General features: G+C 40.6%; 1 protein-coding gene across 10 annotated transcripts in view; it reads left to right on the top strand.

The window, feature by feature from the left end:
* The window catches only part of utrn (utrophin), a 181,355-nt gene that overhangs the window by 135,691 nt on the left and 28,336 nt on the right, over positions 1-17,328 (top strand). For all 10 annotated transcript variants that reach the window (XM_028605476.1, XM_028605468.1, XM_028605469.1 and 7 more), the window contains 6 exons: positions 106-180; positions 3,488-3,689; positions 4,518-4,603; positions 6,541-6,698; positions 11,003-11,169; positions 14,639-14,750. In XM_028605476.1, the coding sequence (XP_028461277.1) occupies positions 106-180; positions 3,488-3,689; positions 4,518-4,603; positions 6,541-6,698; positions 11,003-11,169; positions 14,639-14,750 (800 nt within the window). The remainder of the gene's footprint in view (positions 1-105; positions 181-3,487; positions 3,690-4,517; positions 4,604-6,540; positions 6,699-11,002; positions 11,170-14,638; positions 14,751-17,328) is intronic.

The raw sequence follows: 17,328 nt of genomic DNA, 5'->3' as shown, positions 1-17,328 counted from the left end.
TTGCCCAGTAGGCAGATTTCTGTTGCGCTTTGTTTTCTGACTTGCTGCCTCTTTTTTCTTTTTGTCCACCTACTCTCATCTTTCTGTCTCTCTCCTTGCCTGTAGCGGACTTGAATAATGTGAGATTCTCAGCATACCGAACAGCCATGAAGATCCGCAGACTACAGAAAGCACTGTGCTGTAAGTAAGACGCACACACACTCATACACACCTTAAAACCTACAGTCGTGGTCTGCTTCCTTTGAAGTCTGGGTGCAACGAGGGGATGCAGTAATGATTTGAAGCTTTGCCAGAACTGCGCAGGAGCCAAGGATATTTTGGCTTTAAAATTACACACACTGTGTCAGTATGCATGTGTGTGTGCATGATTTTGACTATGCACAGTCACAGCTGGTGCTTGTGTTAAGCCTGTTGAGCATAGCCTCATTTGGTGTGCACAGGTGGGATTTTTTAGGCTGTGCTTTAAAAAAATAAAAATAAATAAATAAAGAATTCTCAACACGAGAGCTGCTGTTTTGATAAAGGTGGCTATTACCTACAGTCTCAGTCTCAACCCCATCTACACACACACACATACCCACACACACACGCACTCACACTGCAGGTGCATACAGACTCCCCCTTTGTGAGGTTTCAACCAGCATGTGTAATAATGGTGACAAATGTTAACTATTATCCAGCTGTTGACATTATTATAGCAACACACACTGCAAGCGCACACTGCTCATTTACATCCTGCTGTTTGTAGGAAGTTTGCTCTGTGTGCATGTTTGAAACAAACAGATGATGTATACTATGTCTCATGTAGTGTGTGTGTGTGTGTGTGTGTGTGTGTGTGTGTGTGTGTGTGTGTGTGTGTGTGTGTGTGTGTGTGTGTGTGTGTGTGTGTGTGTGTGTGTGTGTGTGTGTGTGTGTGTGTGTGTGTGTGTGCAGCGTAGTCCTGTGTACCTGAATAACTGTGGGTATCAAAGTGTGTTATTGTGTTTGTTGGCTGTTAATGAGTTTGAATGATTCAGGCTTTTTAGTTTGCTATCTCATATTGGCTCTCTGATCGCATGTGTGTGTTTGTGACAGGAATGCATTAGCCTGAGTGATTTTGACTTGGGGCACTGCAATTCAATTTCATCCATTAGATTAGAACAGTCACAGCGCAAAACACGCACATACAAACACACGTCAGCACATACACACAGCAGAAGGATCAGTAGTTATTAATTATTAGCCTGGATTCATGTGGAATCTTTGCTTGGAGACCTGTGTGTGTGTGTGTGTGTGTGTGTGTGTGTGTGTGTGTGTGTGTGTGTGTGTGTGTGTGTGTGTGTGTGTGTGTGTGTGTGTGTGTGTGTGTGTGTGTGTGTGTGTGTGTGTGTGTGTGTGTGTGTGTGTGTGTGTGTGTGTGTGTGTGTGTGTGTGTGTGCGTGCGTGCGTGCGTGCGTGCGTGCGTGCGTGCGTGCGTGCGTGCGTGCGTGTGCGTGTGCATGCCTGCATGTGAGAGAATGGCTCACACACATGACAGGGATACTATAAAACATCTAATTGGGTTAAGTCTGTGCCAGGGGGCTGGTGAAGCACAAATGAGCTTGCGTGGCATCCGGCTAATGTGCCACGGCCTCTCATATCTCATTGCTTCATATCTGCGTGTGAAGTGAGAAAGCTAGAGAGAAGTAAAGTCGTGCTTTCTGACAGCATGGCTGCAGTGCTGTGCCAGCTCCATGTGGATACACCCCAGTAATTAGAGCTGTCTGGGGAGCAGGGGGTAACATAAGGCAAGGAGCTGTGGAGGGTTGACAAGGAGCACACAACAGGGCAACTGAGGAGACTTAAGTGAGGAGAAGAGGTGAGTAGGATACATGCTGCAGGACAGGGAGTTTAAACGGTTTGTGGAAAAGGGTCAGAGGGAGAGATGCATATAGAGGCTACATGCCTCATGAAAACCTTTTGTCCATTGTTTTAATTTTAATATATCTTTAAAACGTTTTTGAACCTCCTGTATTTTAGTATTTGTTTGATGGAAGTAGTGTACTGTATTCAGTACCCTGACAATAGAAATGTACACAAGGGGGAGGTCTAAATAAGTTAAAAAAAATTTTGTGACATTTATTTAAGCAATGCTCTATATCTACACAGTAACAGCCTTCATTTTGGTCATGCTAATGAAACACCTGTAGCAGAGAACACATTTACACACGTGTATTTGGGCCGTGAATAAAACACTAATTAAGAGTCCCATCAGGATCTGAGCTTGCCCTTATTAAGTCTGTAAATTCATGCAAAAACATAGCATCCCAAGTGCAAACTTGATAATAATTCCACCAAGTTTTGAGTCTGCAGTACATTAAGACAATATTGTTAAAGGAACAGTCCAACATTTTGGGAAATACGCTTATTGGTTTTCTTGCCAACACAAAAAAATACTTAATTACGTGACCTATAAGCCGATTTGTTACTTTTAGACAGAGCCAGGCTAGCTGTTTTCCCCCAGTTTCCAGTCTTTGGGCTAAGCTGAGCCAACTGATTGCTAGGTCCAGTCTCAATTTAAAAACAGACAGCTATAAGAGTGGTATTGATCTTCTCATCTAACTCTCAGTAAGAGTGTGAATAAGGCAATAAGCACATTTACCAAAATACCAATCTATTCCTAGTCTCATCAGGAATGTCATTATCTCGATACAAGACAGAGAATACAATAACAATGCACTAGAATAGAACACTTGAACTGTGTCCCAAATCTGATATATATAGATATATATATGCATATATATAGCCTTTACTGCATACTGTGAGATACTGCACAGTATTACATAAGCAACTGTACATTGTGCATTATGGGAGAGTGGCATGCATCAGCAGCACCCCTTCAAAAACACACACAAGTGATAGCTAAAGTATAGAAGTGTTATTGAGATATTGATATGAATATATTCCTTTTTTTTCGTCATTGAAGATGTAGCCAACAAATTAAATTAGAAGAAACCAGACTGCTCTCAGTCTGACATTTTTTCCTTGTTTGTCTTTTGCTGTTCAGAGTTCTCTCTCATATTAATATTTCACCACAATGGTTTGTCTGTTCTCTGTCTGTACTTCCTGCAGACTCTCGCACTTAGTTGTTTTGAACTATTTTGGACAAAATATCAGTCAAGTCTGCAGTTTTTAAGTGCCTCTATGAATAGTCTGTGCCATTTTTGGCATTTTTAGAAAAATCTGATCCGCTGCTGAAAGCCCATTTAACAAGTTGGAAAGGTTACTAATGGTTCTAACTCCCTCTTTTTTTCCCATCCTGTCACCCCTTTTTTTTCTTTGTTCATTCGCTCTGTTCTGTTTTAACTTTCCTCCATTCTCCTCTCTTCTTCACATTCACTTTTTTCCCCATCCTCCTCATTTCTGTCTTCTCATTCTTTCCCTTATTTTTGTTTTCCATCTAACTCCTCTCATCCTGCCCACTCTTACCTCCATCTCTCTCTCTCTCCCTCCCCCTCTTCCTCTACAGTGGACCTGTTAGACCTCAGTGTGGCCCAGAACACCTTTGAGCAGCACAAGCTCACCAACAACAGTCAGCTGCTGTCTGTCCCTGACGTCATCAACTGCCTGACGTCCATCTACGACGGCCTGGAGCAGGAGCAAAAGGACCTGGTCAACGTGCCGCTCTGTGTTGACATGTGTCTCAACTGGCTGCTCAATGTTTATGACACGTAAGTTTGCCATCTGTCGTCTGTTTCTGATTTAGGGCAGAGGATTATGAATGAGCTTCCGTAGTTTCCTGAATTTGTCACAGATTATGACAAAACCTGGGAATGGTGCATGTTGCCACCTGCATCCTCGCCTTTTGGAAATGTAACCGAAGACAGCAATCAGGGTTGCTATAATACTGTATTTGTTTACACAATACAGGGTGTAAAATGTATTAAATCAGATTGGATGAAAGTGGCAGAACTAATGCATCTTATCACTGTGCTCATGCATTTTCAAATCCAAGTCTGCATTGGTGTCGTCTGTGCATAATGATTATGTTGTACATAATTACACACTCATATGCTTTTACTCCATATATTCTGGCATTGTCAACATGCTATATTCACCACCAGCAAGGGCCTCAGTTGGTTATTCACTGCGTTTTTTTGAGACCAGACGTGCAAATCACATGTGTGTTCACATGCTGTAAACAAACATGCTTACTGGTCTAAACATGGTCTGTGGGTACGCAGAAAATACAATAATAATCTTACCAGCTCAAGAGCACACATACACACTTGAATATTCTTCTCTTTCTAAGCACATAATGATTTTCTGTCACTGCTGTTGCACATAATTTAGATCTGAAATGAACACATAAACATATTGTTTATACACACACATACACCCACAATAAATATGACCAACTCATTGCGTGTGTGTGTGTGTGTGTGTGTGTGTGTGTGTGTGTGTGTGTGTGTGTGTGTGTGTGTGTGTGTGTGTGTGTGTGTGTGTGTGTGTGTGTGTGTGTGTGTGTGTGTGTGTGTGTGTGTGGTCGGTCTCTGCAGTGGTCGCAGTGGGAAGATCCGCGTCCTGTCCATGAAGATCGGTTTGCTCTCTCTCTCCAAGGGACACCTGGAGGAGAAATACAAATGTAAGTGCTAGCGAGTCGGTAAGATATCTGCTGATGTACACATGCACTTAAACGCACCGCTTTAAGTCTGTTTCACCGCAGCAAGTCCATCCCAAACTGCTTCAGCATGGCAGTAATACCAGCAGTATTAAAGTGCTCATATTATGCTCAATTTCAGGTTCATAATTGTATTTAGAGGTTGTACCAGAATAGGTTTACATGGTTTAATTTTCAAAAAGCACCATATTTTTGTTGTACTGCACATTGCTGCAGCTCCTCTTTTCAGCCTGTGTGTTCAGGTCTCTGTTTTAGCTACAAAGTGAGGCATCACACTTCTTTCCCATCTTTGTTGGGAGTTGCACATGCGCAGTAGCTAGGTAAGGACTACTAGCTAGGAGCTAGCTAGAAGAACTACTTACATGTCCCTCGTCTGCAGGTATTCCATGCAAAGTTGGAAGTGTGCCCTTGTTTAGAAGTCTTCCAGCTTGTCCTGCCGTGTACTGACCGAAGTTGGAGAAACAGCTAGCTGATGTGGTATTAGCTAAAGTGGTTAGCACACACCAAATGTTTCAGCCGAGTTTTGACCAGCTCACCCAGAGACTGAAACACACATTTAGAAACCCGTATCTCACTCAAAGCAGCATGGATGTTTTTTTTTCTCCAAGTTGTAAGTTGTAACAAGTATGCGTGTGGAAGCACCAGACACACAAAAATAACACCCTAAATCCCAGAAAACGTGATTTTTTTTTATAATATGGGCACTTTAATCAAACTCAGAAAGATAGAGTGGAGCTGGAGAACGGGTTGTCTAATAGCACGAGAGACCTCCTACGCGTTTATTTTATTTTCTATTCTGATTTATTTTTTAGGATTAGCGAGCGTGAATATAGGCTTGCTGCACTCGGAGGAGACTCTCATTTTGGCTTCCTGCTCTTTGTTTCTGCTGCTTTATCTCTCTGTCTATCTTCCTCTGCTGTCACTGCTCGCACCACTGTTCATCCATCCAACAGTGCCACTGTCTGTATCTTACTTACTCTTGCATCCCTTCTTTTCCTCATCCTCCTTCTCCTCTTCCTCTTCCTCCCTTTCTTTTGCTGTAGAATGCCTGAGCCTATTCGTTCCACTGGCAGTTTCTATTAGCCTGAGAAGGGAATCAAGTATGCCTGATTGCGCCTTTCCTCCTTTACTCTTTTAGGGTCTCATTGGCTGTCAGTCCCATGCATATGCGCACACACACACACACACACACACACACACACACACACACACACACACACACACCTAACCAGGCATGTTGCCATTCAACACTCTTTTTGTGACATGTCAAATGGAATCTTGTTGCAGAAAGTAGTGAGTTGGAGATGTGGGTGTTGATCAGTCAGAGGACACAAGAGGTGTGTGTAGGAAGCGGGTCACGAACAACACGTCACATGTGTGACAGGCACACAGAGATCAAAGTCATTCCTTCATGCCCTTCGTCTCTCCTTCTCCTCTTTCTCCGGATTACCCTATCTGCTCTCTTTGCTCAGTTTGTGCACAATCTCTGAAGATGTTCCATAACTTTATCTAAAATATAACGTGTGAGCTGGCCGAGCCTGCGTGTCACTGGGCAGGAATCCATATCCAGCACAGCTCTGTCAATCTCTGGGAGAATGTGGCAAATAGTTGGAGGCAGGGAGAGTGAGATTAGAGGAGAAAAAGCCTGGCATGTAAGAAGTAAGCCAGAAAGATTAAAAATGCATAATTTCCCTGATTTCTTCTGTGTCCTCCATACCACCTCCCACCTACATATACACACACTAACACCTTCCCTCCCACTACGTGCTATACCGTCACACTTTCTCCCTCTACATCTATTTATACCTATATTTTTCATTTTAAATATCACCCACATGCTTGACTCTTTCTCTTACTCCCTCTTTCTCTTTTTATCTCTTTCTCCTCCCCCCCTCACTCAGACCTTTTCAGCCAGGTAGCATCAGCAGGTGAAACATGTGACCAAAGGCAGCTTGGTCTGCTGCTACATGAAGCCATCCAGGTCCCAAGGCAGCTAGGGGAGGTGGCTGCCTTCGGAGGCTCCAACATCGAACCCAGTGTCCGCAGCTGCTTCCAGCACGTATGTTCACACACAGACACACACAATGTAGATGTGCCCTGAACGCATACATGTCAAGTCAGTTAGATAGATTATAGGCATGGGGAACAAATCTTAAAATGCTGATTGTATAAAGAAATGGATGCATGCATAACAACGCACAAATATATTTTTCCTTTCATTATAAAGTAATAATTTTTTATCTATTATCATTATAAAACAGTCCATGGCACATATGATGACAATTATATATACGTATACAGTATATTACTCTCACCGCATGGACAAAGTGAATCAATTTGCAATATAAAACTAAAATAGATTATTCAAATAGTTTATTTACAATACAAAAATAATAATTGGCTCGAGCCAGAACTAAACAAACTAAACTAAAACAACTCTTCTCAAAATGGCCTACAGATTTCCATAATATCTAAAAATCAAAATAGCATGTCAACATATTCAGGGGACATTCAGGTGTTGTTAGTCCTGCAGTCAGGTATACCCTCTCCAGGCACAGAGTTTACCGCTTTGTATTTGCCACAAATAGCTGAAAGATATTTGTAAAAAAAAGAAAAGAAAAAAAAGGCTGATATTTCACTTTTATCCAAAGAAGATTTCATGCATGGACTACTGCTTGTCACACTCTCTGAGCCAGTTTGTGACATGAATCAACACCTATCTGATACAATGTTCAAAAAGCTGAACATTTTGAGATTCAAAAAGAGGGGATTTATTGTTGGGTTGTTGTAACAATGCTGGAACTCTGCCAACATTTCTGCATTGGCTTCTAAATTACCCCATGGCTTTGTCTAGCTTTATGTAAATGTAAAGGTTTTAGAGTCACAGTAACCAAAGGTACTATAGGTCAAAGTGGTCAGTATGTTTCGAGTTACATTATTGATAATAGTTTTTGGCAGGTAATCAGTACTGTAAAAGATTACCGTATTTTTCGGACTATAAGTCGCTCCGGAATATAAGTCGCATCAGTCAAAAAATGCGTCATGAAGAGGAAAAAAACATATATAAGTCGCACCGGACTGTAAGTCGCATTTATTTAGAATATAAATACAAGAGTTATTCAACTATACAATAGCACACAGAACAATACGCTGAATACGGTAGGTGTCCGGTATGTTAACGTAACACATTAACAGTTATTGAACTATACAATAGCACACAGAACAAGTAGCTACCAGGGCGTGGAGCATGGATGTATTAAAAGGCGTGGTGACGTAACTGCACTGTGAACGAGCCCCTCCCGACTCGTTCCTCCAGCTCTGGCCATCTTGCTTTCAGCCCACGATTAGCCGATTAGCTTTCTTTGTTTTCTTCATTGCAGTAAGAGTCACCTTTTCGCCAGCCTCCCTCATACGTTTCACCCTCATTTCAAACTCTCTTTCTGCTGCTCGATTACTGTTTTTGGCTGCATATTTTACTACCTGCAGTTTGTTATCTCTTTTCTTTCTCAGTTGTCTTTAGGAGGAGCGTTCTAGTTGTCACAAGCCTAGAGCGCCCTCTCGCGCCTGTAGACTGTAATGTTTTCAGTATGAATTAACATGTAACAACATGTTAAATTATATATATTTTGATATATAAGTCACACCTGACTATAAGTCGCAGGACCAGCCAAAGTAGGAAAAAAAGTGCGACTTATAGTCCGGAAAATACGGTAAGTTTCGGTGCATCTTCCCAAAGCAGAAGTCATTAAGCACCGCAGTCTCCTCGGTGTCTCCCAGCCATCTAACACCTGCTTCTCTCAATCCTGTAAAAGTGCTTCAATATTTAGGCTCTGCTGACCAACCATGAAGCCTCAAATGGCTTCCAGTCTTCTGCTGGCTGTCCTCTAGTGTTTTACCGCAAGCCAGCTAACCAATTTCCCCGGCTTTATCTCTGGACGTTACTAGCATTTAATGATGTCTTCATCCCCCAGGATCACTGTTTCATTTTTCACACTTTCTTCCCTGGCTCATGCTTCAGCAGTCATAAATGGGATCCAAACATTAAAATTAGGAAGCTATAAATTTCACTGATCTCCTGTGCTTCGCCTCTCAAAATAGCAGAGTGATGCAGTTTTAAGCCTTATCTCGCTCTCCTTTTTTCTTCTCAAAGTAATGATAAAAGCCAAACACCTTGCCTACAATTCACTTTCTTGATGACATATTAATACACACATGCAAACGGAGAGGTCAGCATGCACAAATACATGCACTAATTGCTCACCAACTTGATCATGAATTGCTGTGCCAGCTGTAGTCCAGTTGCTCGTTAATCATTCAATCATCAAATCAACTTGGCAGGTAGAAAACCCACACACACACACGCACACACACACACACACACACACACACACACACACAAACTCTCTCATATACACCCACAAACACAAGCAAAGTGCTGTGCCACTTGTGTGTCAGTCTGCCCTGCCAGTGACACTGCAGTCACCCAGTCCATTTAGTTTAATGGGCCTGTGATGAATGAGTTGCACCGCCATAAATATGGCCTCTTTAACTGTTCCTTTGTCACTCTCCTTCATTTATCCATCCATCCCCCTATCTAGCCATACTTTCAGCCATCTCTCCTCTGCAGTAATTAATCTGTAAGTGCTATAATTCTGCCGTTAAATGGCACGTAGGAGGGACGGGAGGCAAAGATGCGTATGGGAAAGGAGAGACTTAGCGGTACTCTGATTGTTCAGGGGAAGGTCAAATGTAAGGGTGAAGGATGTAAAGATGATTTGAGATGTCATCAGGGTGGAAGTGTCATTGGCAGTGTTCTCATTTATCAACTAGTAACTTACAGTATGCCCTTCAACCCATCTAAAAGAATCACACTTAACATTTTATGGTTTTCAAGTTTTCAAAATAGACATATAATTTACTGAACATTGAAAATAATCAATGATTGATCAACTGAAATGCATATACCCAGGTGATCTTTAGGGCTGGGTATCATTTCACTTTCAGAATCAATACCACATCAATACTCTCTATGATACCTTACTTATATATAATATAAACATGTTTTTCTTTTGAACTAAAACTTTTCAAAAGTTTGATGTTGTCTAAACACTGGCAGCTGTACAAGAACTGTGAAATACATTATGCCAAGAACAGTTGGCAAAGTTCAGATAAGAAACGAAGAGCACAAATCTTTGTAAATATTTGGTACTTGACCTTTTTTGATATTTAGTGCTATGGACACATTTACCCTTATCACACACCAAAGCTTACTGGTGAAATTAATTTTTTTAAAACAAATGCAAATATTAATTATAAAAGCCAATTCCTGATTCCAATTTTAAGGTTTGAATGCGCATCTATTTAGTTTGTTTTGGAGCATGAATTTATTTTCAGGGGGATATGCTAATCAAATTGAGACACTTACAGTCTTGCACACTATAAGCCTTGGGAAGTGATCAGGGAACACCCACACATACACATGCACACTTATTCTATTTCTTTTGATTATTCTCTCCTATTTCAAATGTATTCAGCCCTTTGCTGCATTCACTGCCCTTTTTCTGTGAAGGGATGATGGAAAGGTCGTCTTGGATTTGTTTAGCGGTAACAACCGCTACTTCAAAGCTTCTCCCCCTGTGTTGGCTTTTCCAATGGGCTCATTATAATCTGCAGTCAAACAAATATTCACCTGAAAGATAATTTGTAAATGTTTTGTTTTTGTCCTGTAAAGTTTCTTCTTGTAGACAAGTTGGTTTTTGAAATGTTGGAAAGTGGACACTTTGTAGCTAGTTGTTCTTGGAGAAGCCAAGTTTCACATCCAGAGTATATAAAACAATAGACAAATACAAGTTACATAAACAATTACACCTCCAAAAGTTTAGAGCAGCAGATAAGAGTAGGAGTTTGGGGGTGGTTTTCATAGCTACTTGCACGGAGCAATATGGCTGTTAGCTAACAGCAAAGCTATGGGTGTGTAGGAAAAGGGCAGTGAGGGTGTTGGCATCAATCAATGTTTATTGTTAGGTTTTTCAACCAATAAACATGAATAAGGAGCTCGTAAAAGTTATTTAGTCTTGGTCCACAGTTCAAGGCCGTAATGCGCCTGAGGGAATCGCCACTTTAATATGTATGGTCATCTTAAATTTGTCTGCATCTTTATTAGGCTTTCAGTAACAAGCAAAGAGTTACAGCCTGCTATTCATTTATGGGAATTATGTTGTACATGTTTCTCTATCATGCTACAAAGTGCCTTTACAGTTTGTCAGCTTTGTTGAACTTTTATAGAAACTGTAAACTTCACATGGTTGCTGAACCTTTGATTTGAATCCTCCTAACTCTTGGCCCTGTCTCTTTTGTTCGCAGGTGACCAATAAGGTGGAGCTGGAGCCCAGGCAGTTTGTTGATTGGATGCGTCTGGAGCCCCAGTCTATGGTTTGGCTTCCGGTCCTGCACAGAGTGGCTGCTGCAGAGACGGCGAAACATCAGGCCAAGTGTAACATCTGCAAGGAGTGTCCTATTGTTGGCTTCAGGTGAACACACACACACACACACACACACACACACACACACACACACACACACACACACACACACACACACACACACACACACACACACACATAATAACGAGACAAGTCTGTAACATGTAACAGGCTTCACACACAAACAGCAAATGTGGCAGTGTTCTGTGTTGTTTTCTCCTGGTTGAGCATAAAGGGCAGATCTGCTCTGGAGGGCAGGCATTTACCTAAATGTCAACAGCTGATACACCACTGACTAAATACCATCCGGTGGTTTGCAAGGAAACATCCACACACATACTCACAAAGACAGCAACACACTCATACACACACTGCCACATTCACAAAGTTCACAAAGAGCTGATTGGCTGGCAAACAATCCATAACAGACCACCCTGTGATACTGTGGAGGACTGACAATCACACACACACACACACACACACACACACACACACACACACACACACACACACACACACACCAAAGCATCCAAAAGCAGATGTTGCAGCTAAGCTCTCCAGATCCATGGCTCAGGTTACAACATGGTTACAAGAGTGCTGCCTGCTACTAAATGTCTCTAAAGCAGTTAGCATGTTCTTTTGCAAAACCAATAGATCCACAAGTGATCATCACATAATGGTTAAGGGTTGTGAGTGAATTTAAATATCTTGGGGTGCTAATTGACTCAAACCTCTCCTTTTAAGTCACATGTAAAAAAAAAATCGGTAAAACACTGAAGTTAAATATTGCTAATTTTCGTTCCATCAGAAATCACATGTCTACAGAGGCTGCCAAAATGTTTTTACATTCTATGATTTTCACCCATCTGAATTATTGTTTGACAAGCTGGTCCCAGGCCAACCACAGCACACTGAAACCACTTGAATCACTATAAAAAAAGCCATACAAACTGTAAATAAATAAAAATAAGCATTTCCATCACTGCTTAACTTTAAAGAAGTATCAGCTTTTAATCTGGGAAGACCTAATGAAATATGTAAACGTATGCTTGGTATATAAAGTCACTCACAACCTAGCTCCACCGCCACTTGTTGCATACATCAACAGAAGATCAGATACTGTTCGAGTCACAAGGGGATCCTCAAGAGGAGACTGTGTTATTCCACTGCGGAAAAGTTCTTTTAGTCAGTCAGTCTGGTCCATCAGAGGGTCAAGAGAGTGGAATTCAATCCTGAACTACATCAGACAGTTAAACACATATACGTCTTTCACTAAGCAGCTAAAACACTGGATGGTCACTACATATACATGTCAGCACTAACACTATTTATAATACATTCATTCTGTTAGTTTGTAAAGTCAAAATATATGAATTTTACTTATTATTTCCTCCTAGTTTAATACTGCTTTTATTGTTCTTAATGGCTGTCTGTTCTTGTTTTGTTTCTTGTTTTGCTTTGTTGTATATCTTTCTGCTTTTGTGTTGTGTCTCGTCTTGTGCCAAGTTCCGTGTTGTGTCTCGTCTTGTGCTAAGTTCTGTGTTGTGTCTCATCTTGTGCTAAGTTCTGTGTTTTGCTTTGTTTTGTTGTTTTCTGTTTCTGTAATGTTTTGTGCTAAGTTTTGTTTTGCTTGTGTTGTCTTTTTGTTTCTTTGTATTTTAAAAAGCCTTTTTAACATCGAGGGCAGGGGACTACAGATGAAAAATAGCCTTTTGGCTAATTCTGGCTTTTTTAACTCATGGGAAATCATGTGTTTTATTAATTTGCAATGTCCCCAATCATAAAATAAACTTGCTTCTTTAAAATGAACTGAACACACACCCATATACAGTAACAACAGGTAAGAAAAATGTGTGTTATGCTATAGTCAAGTTATCATAAAATGTAGTTTTTCGCTGACCAGTTGTGCAGGGAAATGCTTTTTCTGAGGCTGGAGATATGTGTAACACTATCCCAAGTGAAGTAGGTTTGCTGGAATGTCCCCTTCAGATCCCTTGCTTTGCCAGCAGAAAGAGAAATACAGTCAGACATTTGATGAAGCACACATCTCCCGAGTTCTGTCATTGATCGATGAGAGGGAGCGATGGAGAGAGGGAAAGGCAGAGAGCAAGAGAGAAAGAGAAAGAAAGGAAAATGCATAGCAGGCATTTTGTAGTGTTGTTTCATTTCCCCCCCTTGCAAGTCGCTGTCGTTTTTAAACTAGCATGGTATATGGGATCATCCAAGAACCTCAAACTAAATTTAAAGGATAATGTGTCAGCAGCTATGTTTACATTTGATAAATGTCAACTCAAACATCGCAGTTGGTGGGATAGCTAACAAGCCACCTAGCCACATTCAATACGCACCATTTCCTGTGAATTCAAGCAAACTTGTTCTGAGCATGTGTTGCATTTGCATAATTTTAATGTTGGCCAGCAATATTTAAAACATAATGGTTTCTGCTGCAAAATGCCAGTGAGATAAAAAATTGTGATAATTTGTAGGACTAATAGTGTAACATTGGATGTTGACCTTGATTTATTTAAAGCGTTTTTATTGCTCTACTTTTGTTTTAATATCTTCTTGCTCATGGTATTTTATGATTCAGTGTTTTCCAACCAGGGGTACGTGTAACCCTGTGAGTACTTCTGCAGTTGCCACGAAGTAGGTGGAACAATTGTGGAGTAGCTCAACTAATTTGAAAAAAATGATTTATAATTATAAAATTATGATTTGATTAAACATTTTTGTGTTTAGGTGGGAAATAACCCTCAAAATAGAACAATACAGGTTCCATCATTAACGAAAAATGGATGAACTCATTAATTAAGGGCCATCTCAGTACCTCCGGCTATGAAGGTGAATTAACACCCCATCCTTGTAGTAATATGCTGCGTGTCAGTATGTAATGAAGCATTTGACTTGGTAGTGTCGTGTGCACTGTTGCATCCTTTTGATATATGGCAGTCTCTCGTAGCTCATCAGTCAGCTAACCTTGAGAGAACTGGAGAGGAGAGAAAGATAAAAGACTAAAGCTATTATGTCTGAACGGCTCCTGTCTCAATTGAGCTGTTAAATGGCCTTCTGGCTACAGCTGCTGCTGAGGACAACATCCTGACAGTTGTTGTGTTTTGGTGAAAATCCAACTGTCTGTCACACATCAGCATATTGAGAAGGGTGGGTGTGTGTGTGTGTGTGTGTGTGTGTGTGTGTGTGTGTGTGGGTGTGGGTGTGGGTGGGTGTGGGTGTGTGTGGTTGCACGATTACAAGAGTGACAGGGGAAATCGACAGCTCTCCAGGAGTCCTCAGTATTAGCCTGGAGATGAGTCATGTTGTAGGGCTACAAGTGTGTACACACACACACACACACACACACACACACACACACACACACACACACACACACACACACACACACACACACACCTTGTGAACATGATGAAAATGTCCTCTCAACTCAACTTACCTCACTTTTCACCTCCCTTACCTCTCTCTCTCTGTATCTCTCTCTCTCTCTCTCTCTCTCTCTCTCTAGGTATCGCAGTCTGAAGCATTTTAACTACGACGTGTGTCAGAGCTGCTTCTTTTCTGGGCGCACAGCCAAGGGCCACAAGCTCAACTACCCCATGGTGGAGTACTGTACACCGGTGAGGGAGCACCACACACACACACACACACACACACACACACACATACACAGGCACACACGTTGTTCAGCAGCTCATCTCAAATCTCTTTTCCAAGTGCTCACAAACTTTACTCATCCATTTAATGAAGGCAACACAGTTGTACTGATTTTCAATTTGAATCATTACCTTACACTGAACACATGCTGTTCCAAATATTTTGTAATTCAGTGTATTGTTATTTGTATTTAAAGCATGTGGAGAACTAAACTTTTCATTTGTATGTGATTGGTTAACATCTCGTTCCAAAACCATGAGCATCAATATGCTGCTATAACATTCATTTCATTTGAATGGGATCACTGTCTTGATTCAGTAGGGGTGCCAACGCAGAGGGCTCTGGCAAAAAAACACAGATCTTCCTGCAGAATACTTTGCTCAACATTTGTCGCAAAGCAACGTCTACATTTTCAACAAAATGCGCCAGCCAATCAAGTGCAAGCGCACATTCCTAGTAGATTATTTTGTAACATGATCGCTATTTTTTTACTGTTAAATTGGCGATCATCGCAACAAAAGATAAAATGAGTTATACAATCCATTCATAGAGATGTGCAGCATTTTGGGAGTCTGATAAGTCTTCCAAATCAACTAAAAAATCTGTCACTCAAGCTGAATCTTCTTGATAGTATTTAATCGTCTCATCAGTACCTGAACCAGCACGCCCCCGACAAGATAGCCCCTTGCATTTTTTGAATGCCTATTATAATAATATTGATAATAATAATGACTATTTTTGGTCTGAAAGACCACTGAGGCCTGTCTCGCACTCTGCGTTCCATTTTATCCTAAAAGTTGAGGTTAAGGCTCTGCGATCAAATGGGGGTACGGTAAAGATATTCCAACCAAACTCAGGAAACCATTTGGCCTTATAGTGTTGTTGTTAAGGCGTTTCTTAAACAGTATTGCAAGCATAGAACATATTTTTATCCCCTCGCTGTGATTAATGCAAGTTGACATTACTCCTGCCACTTGTCTCTACAACCTACTTCCCATGCAGTTGATTTTTCCACCTTGTTCCACAATCAACCATCCCGACAGACCTCTGGCTTCATTTGAATTTTCATGAACAAATGGTAAAATGCTTGTGGCTCTCTGAGGTCTTTTTATAATTTCTGCTGGAAAGCAATATTTCACTTTACTACTACGCAGAGAGAAGAATATTAGAAAAGGGAGAGCTAGGCGAAATTGAACATTGCCCTGTTTCTCAATTAGGATCGCACACTTGTGGGCCAACTCGTTTCAATATTGCTTAACGTCAAACTTTGAGTGACTTGAGTGGAGACGTTTCTCATTTCTGTCTTTTAATTTGCTTTTTCAATTTTGCAAATGGGATAGATATTGACTGAGAGAGCAGCTGTAGGGAGTAGTGATCATTCTTCCTCCAGTTAAGACGCCCAGCAACTGCCTGCATTGACTTTGAAAAAAAACATTTTATATTCAGCTGTGCTGCAGCAACCAACACTATTAAAATGTTGGTTAAAGATTATTACGCAGCTATAGGGCACATTAATCACTCAGGAGTTTAATGAACAGCAGCTTTACTGGAAAGGAAGGAATAAACCGTAACTTCAGAGAGATTCTACATTTCTCTTTGACTTTTTCCACATTTTTTGTCACATCTTAAAACCAAAGTGGGTTTTATTAGGATTTTTGACAATGATCTGCACACATCCCCTTAAAATGACTGGTATGAACTAGGGCTGTCCCAAACGATTATTTTTTAAACAATTAATCTAGCGAACATTTTTTCAATTAGTCAACTAATCTAACGATACATTTTTCGATTAATCTAACGATTAATTTTTCAATTAGCGATTATTTTCCCATTGCTCCATTATTAACAAAACAAATTTCAATAAGGTTCAAATCTCTATTTATTAAAATTGTTTAACACTGCACTGTTCAAGTAAAATGAATTTTTAGTGCAAACTGAAGCCAGATGTAGGCTATCAATCCAACCACAAAATAAAGTCACTTTCAGGAGGAATACAAAAATAAACACTTAAAGTAAACAGAGCAAGTGCAAAAAGAGTAGCCTGTATTTGCTTTTTTTAACAGTAGTAGGTAAAATAATGAATAAGCTCCATTTGAATACTCCTTTAGTGCTGCTATCTCTGACTGACTCTCTGCTACCGTCGCCCTGACAAAAAACTGCATGTTGGCGGAGGAGCTCGGCTAGCTTCAGAGCTAAGGCGGGGCTACAGTTTAGGTGTCCCTAGAATCTGCGTATCCAGCAGTAGTTCCGCATTACATTAGTTCCACATTACATTAATTAATTTGCACGCAAGTTTTATTTATTTATTTTATTTAGTGACGCGTTGATGCAAATTATTTGTGTCGACGCATTTACGTAGTCGACTACGTCGTCCCAGCCCTAGTACGAACCCTAAAACACAGTTAAGGTTAATCCAAATTATATTCCGTCTTCCTGAGATGTCTGTACAACTTGACCCACTCTGTGGCCAGTTCAAGTGATTTTTAAATGTGATTTGAAAATGTCTGTACATCTGTATATATAATTATGTATCTATTAGGG

The sequence above is a fragment of the Perca flavescens genome, chromosome 18 (assembly GCF_004354835.1).
Source record: "Perca flavescens isolate YP-PL-M2 chromosome 18, PFLA_1.0, whole genome shotgun sequence".
Taxonomy (NCBI): Eukaryota; Metazoa; Chordata; class Actinopteri; order Perciformes; family Percidae; genus Perca; species Perca flavescens.
The sequence above is the reverse complement of the archived record's forward strand: the minus strand, read 5'-3'. Positions and strand labels throughout refer to the sequence as shown.